Below are 3980 nucleotides of genomic sequence, written 5' to 3' on the forward strand. Positions count from 1 at the left end.
CGCCGATCTTCAGCACCAGGTCCTCGGGGCTGATGAAGATGTTGGCCGGCTTGAGGTCGCGGTGCAGGACGTTGGCCGAGTGGATGTACTTGAGCCCGCGCAGCAGCTGGTACATGAAGAGCTTGGCGTGCTCCTCGGCCAGCTTGCCCTGCTCCAGCAGCCGCGCCAGGTCGGTCTCCATGTACTCCTGCACGACGTACACCACGTTGAGCTTGAAGAAGTCGCCGCGCAGGCGGGCGCCCTTGGGCCCCAGCACCTCGTAGACCTTGACGATGTTCTCGTGGTCCAGGCGGCGGATGATCTTGACCTCGCGGAAGGCGTGCTTCAGGCTGCGGGCGTCGCCGAGCGCCAGCTTCTTCACCGCCACTTTGCGGCAGCTCTCGCTGTCCAGGGCCGACAGCACCAGCCCGTTGGCCCCGAAGCCCAGGGGGCGGAAGTTCCCGAAGCGGCAGCCCAGGTCGTAGCCGTAGGCGCTGGCGATGCAGTCGCACTTCTCGGCCATCGCCGGCTTCCTCTCACTCCCCCCCCTCGTCACTCGGAGGGTCGGGAGGGTCGCGGAGCTGCCAGGTGGGAAACGCCGCCGGGAACCGAGCCCCTCATCGTCAACTTACGGGGTGGTGGCGTCTCTCGGAGCCCGTCACCTCCGTGGTGACGCAAAGTAAATCTGAGCACACACACACACAGAGGGAAATAAAATGTTCTGAGCTGGGCTGGAAGAGACTTCCCACGCAGCCCCAGCGATCTCTAGCACAACAGGAAGGTTCTTTTATTTTCTTGAGACCAGGAGATCAGCGCCGCTACATTTTTCAGCCCCTGCCTGGTATCCCGGAGGCGGTGCCGAAGCGCCGGGCCGGCGGTCCCTGACGTCTCAGTGCCGGGGTAGCCGCGGGGGCAGAGCCCAGAGCAGCCCCATGGCCCCTCCGCTGCCCCCAACCCTCCCCGCCCGCGGGTCCTGGCGGTGCCTTCCCCACCAGCGAAGCGCATCCAGGCACCGTCTGGTGCTCCCCCGGCCGTCAGCAAAGCTTCGCCCTCCTCGCCGCTCCCTCTCCGGAACAGGCAGGCCCCATCTTCATCACCGCACGCAGAAACCCCGAGGGCAGCACCAATGTTCTGCAGATCAGAAGATGGGTTTGTTGGTGGTTTTCAGAGCAGCGAGTTTCCACGTCTGCGCTGCCAGCACCTTCCCCAGCGGGGCCGAGCGCCGCCCGATCGTTCCGGCCTTACCCGAGGAGCTCCGGTGCCCTCAGCAGGTCTCAGCCTCTCCCCTGGAAGAGAAGAGAAGAGGAGATGGATTCATTTGATAGCAGCGCAGCTTGCTGAAGGTTTAACCGTGAGCTAAAAACCCGTGACCTTTCGGAGGCTCATTAGTTATCCCCCTCCAATCGCCGGCATTTATCAGCTGCTTAATTGTCCCTTTTTCCATCTGCGAGGCGCAGAAGAACTGTTAACTCTTCCTCTCTCTCTCCCCTTCGCTGATTTTTTTTTAATTTTAATTTTCCTGAAGAAGTTTTGGTCGCGGTGACGACCGAAACTGCTCGGGCACCCCGCTGCTGGAAAAGGCAAATACCAACATCTGCTGGGGGCAGGGATACGGATTCAGCCGGAGGAATCTCGGTATTTGTGGGATTGTCCTAACAAAAACGTCATTTTCCAGCAGCAGGTGACCGTGAGAGGGTGGCCCACGGGCCAGGGATCGCTTTTAACCTGCAAGCACTCCATCTGGAATCAGAAAGGAAGGAAAGGCCTGACGCTCCTAGGAAACAGCTGGGCTTCTCCTTCCAGGCGATCAGCTCGAAGCTTTCAACCTACCACATCTCCCCGCGAGGTGTTTACGGATCTCAGAGGGGCAAGGGCATCTCTCCTGCCTGACTGTGGCCTTGTCCTGCTCCCAAACACCCTCTAACACTGCAGACCCACCTGCAGATGCCCCGTGCCACCCACCGAGCGACCACCAACCAGTTAAAGGTGGAGGAGAAACGTCACGCTCCAGGGCAGCACGGAGCAGCGGCCTGAAGAGGGAACCAGCTGATGGTTAAAATAAAGACACACAGCCCATCTGACTGTGTAGGCAGGGCAGGGATACCCCTCTGAAGAGCATCTGCCAGCAGCCACCGAGCCAGTCTGGCAAAGAAAGCCTGCCCGCTCCCTGTTAGTTGGAAAGCAAAACTAATTACAGCCTCTTTTTTGCAAGCCAGCAATTATCTAATGCAAGGATCGAGCAGAGGGGGAAGTGGGACAGCCGGAGAGAAACAGTCCACAGTCAAAGGGAAAAGGTGGGAAATGAGGAGGGAAGGGGAAAAGGAAGGTAAATAAATCTGCAGGGAAAAGGACACCCCGTGCAGGAAGGTTCTCCCCAGCAGCAGGGCCGGGGAAAGGGAGGAGATGCTGGCCAAACCCAAGGGAAGGTGGTGGAGGTTCTGACCAGCCTTCCACGAAGGACTACAGGAGTTATTTTTGTTTTTTCCAGTCTCCTCCTTCATCACCCACAAACCAGACCCATCGCTTCTGACCAGCTATCTCAGCAAGCTCCCGGAACTTCCCAGCTCCAAATCCGACAGCGAGCTCCTCCTCGTCACCGAGGGACTGGCTGGACGAATTCACTAAAGCTCAAGCGTCTGAACAAGATGCGTGTTATTAACAGGGCGCCGCAGGTGCTAATTAAAGGAGGGCAACAGCGATCTCTCGCTCGAGCACCTTGCAAAGGGTTCCCTCTCATCAGCCCTTTTCAAGATTAAAGCCGGGAGGGGCTCTCAGGGGGGTTGAGCTTATTCATTCCCATCCTTCCTTCTCTTCACTCCAGCATCTCCTCCCCTCCAGCAAAAGCCTTCTAAATGTCCTTTCTCCCCTGCCTCAGCATCCCCTCTGAGCGCAGGGGATTCCACCTCCAGCCTGGAGTCACTGAGGCAGCGGGAAATAAGGAGGAGGCTCCTCCTGCTGCTCTTCACTCCCACGCTTCAAGGCTGACGCCTAATTAGTCCTCCCCGTCATTAAACAACGGCTCCCGGTGCTCAGTCCTGCGGGAACTGTTCCACCGGGGAGCAGGGTCACTCCTCGGGGCTGAGCACGGGTGAAGGCAAAGCTTCTGCTCTCCCCTCTTGGCAAACAGGGGGGGAAAAAAAACCTCCTCCCTCCCTCCCTCCTAATTTTGGGATCTGTCCTGCCCTGACAACCCAGCTGGACCGAATTAACACCCGTGGGTGGGGTGGGCTCAGGAGTGGACCTGTTCCTCTGAAAATAGCACTTATCAGACATCTTTAACGCCAGGATCCAAGCAGAAACTCATGAAGAAGACAAGCGGAGATGCCACCAGCAGCTACAAGCCAGAAGGCACCAAGCAGCACCGTGGCCAGAAGGAAGGTAAAAATCTCCGTGAGCCTGCGGGGAAAAGCACCTCTGCTGCCCCAAACCTCGCTCAGGAAAACAGGAATTTTTCCTTCTTAGCAGCCCAGGGCGCTCGTGGACAGGCCAAATGACACTGAGAAATCAGGCAGCGCTCATTAGTTCACAGAAAAGAACAGAAAACAAAAGAGGAACTTGCTGACACTCGCAGGGATTTTTGAGCAGTGTGGGAAAGCCACCCCGTGGTCGTGGTCAGTCAGCCGTGGAGGGGGCTGTGAGAGGCTGGACAGAGCGGGGAAGGGCCATAAACTGCTCTGGGGCTCGGCCAGACAGCACCCAGACAGCACCCAGACAGACAGACAGCACCCAGACAGCACCCAGACAGCCAGAGAGCACCCAGACAGACAGACAGCACCCAGACAGCACCCAGACAGCACCCAGACAGCCAGACAGCACCCAGACAGCACCCAGACAGTGCCTGAGCAAACACAGCCCCAGCACAGCGCTCACACCCGCCCCGCTGCCCCTCCCGGGACAGGACCCCACACCACAACATCCCAGCTGGGACACCCCAGATAGGACACCCCAGATGGGACACCCCAAGCTGTAACACCCCAGATGGGACACCCCAAGCTGTGACA

General features: G+C 58.6%; 1 protein-coding gene across 1 annotated transcript; it reads right to left on the reverse strand.

Moving 5' to 3' along the window:
* Positions 1-3: 3 nt before the first annotated feature.
* LOC114072981 (mitogen-activated protein kinase 4-like) lies at positions 4-572 on the reverse strand (the record flags this gene model as incomplete). The annotated part of the gene is made up of 1 exon (XM_027910789.1): positions 4-572. A coding segment is annotated over exon 1 (499 nt), but the record flags the coding sequence as incomplete, so codon positions are not given.
* Between the last annotated feature and the right edge of the window lie 3408 nt (positions 573-3980).

This window comes from Empidonax traillii, unplaced genomic scaffold (genome assembly GCF_003031625.1).
Source record: "Empidonax traillii isolate 1590-97213 ecotype Southwest subspecies unplaced genomic scaffold, ASM303162v1 scaffold4733:size14481, whole genome shotgun sequence".
Lineage (NCBI taxonomy): Eukaryota > Metazoa > Chordata > Aves > Passeriformes > Tyrannidae > Empidonax > Empidonax traillii.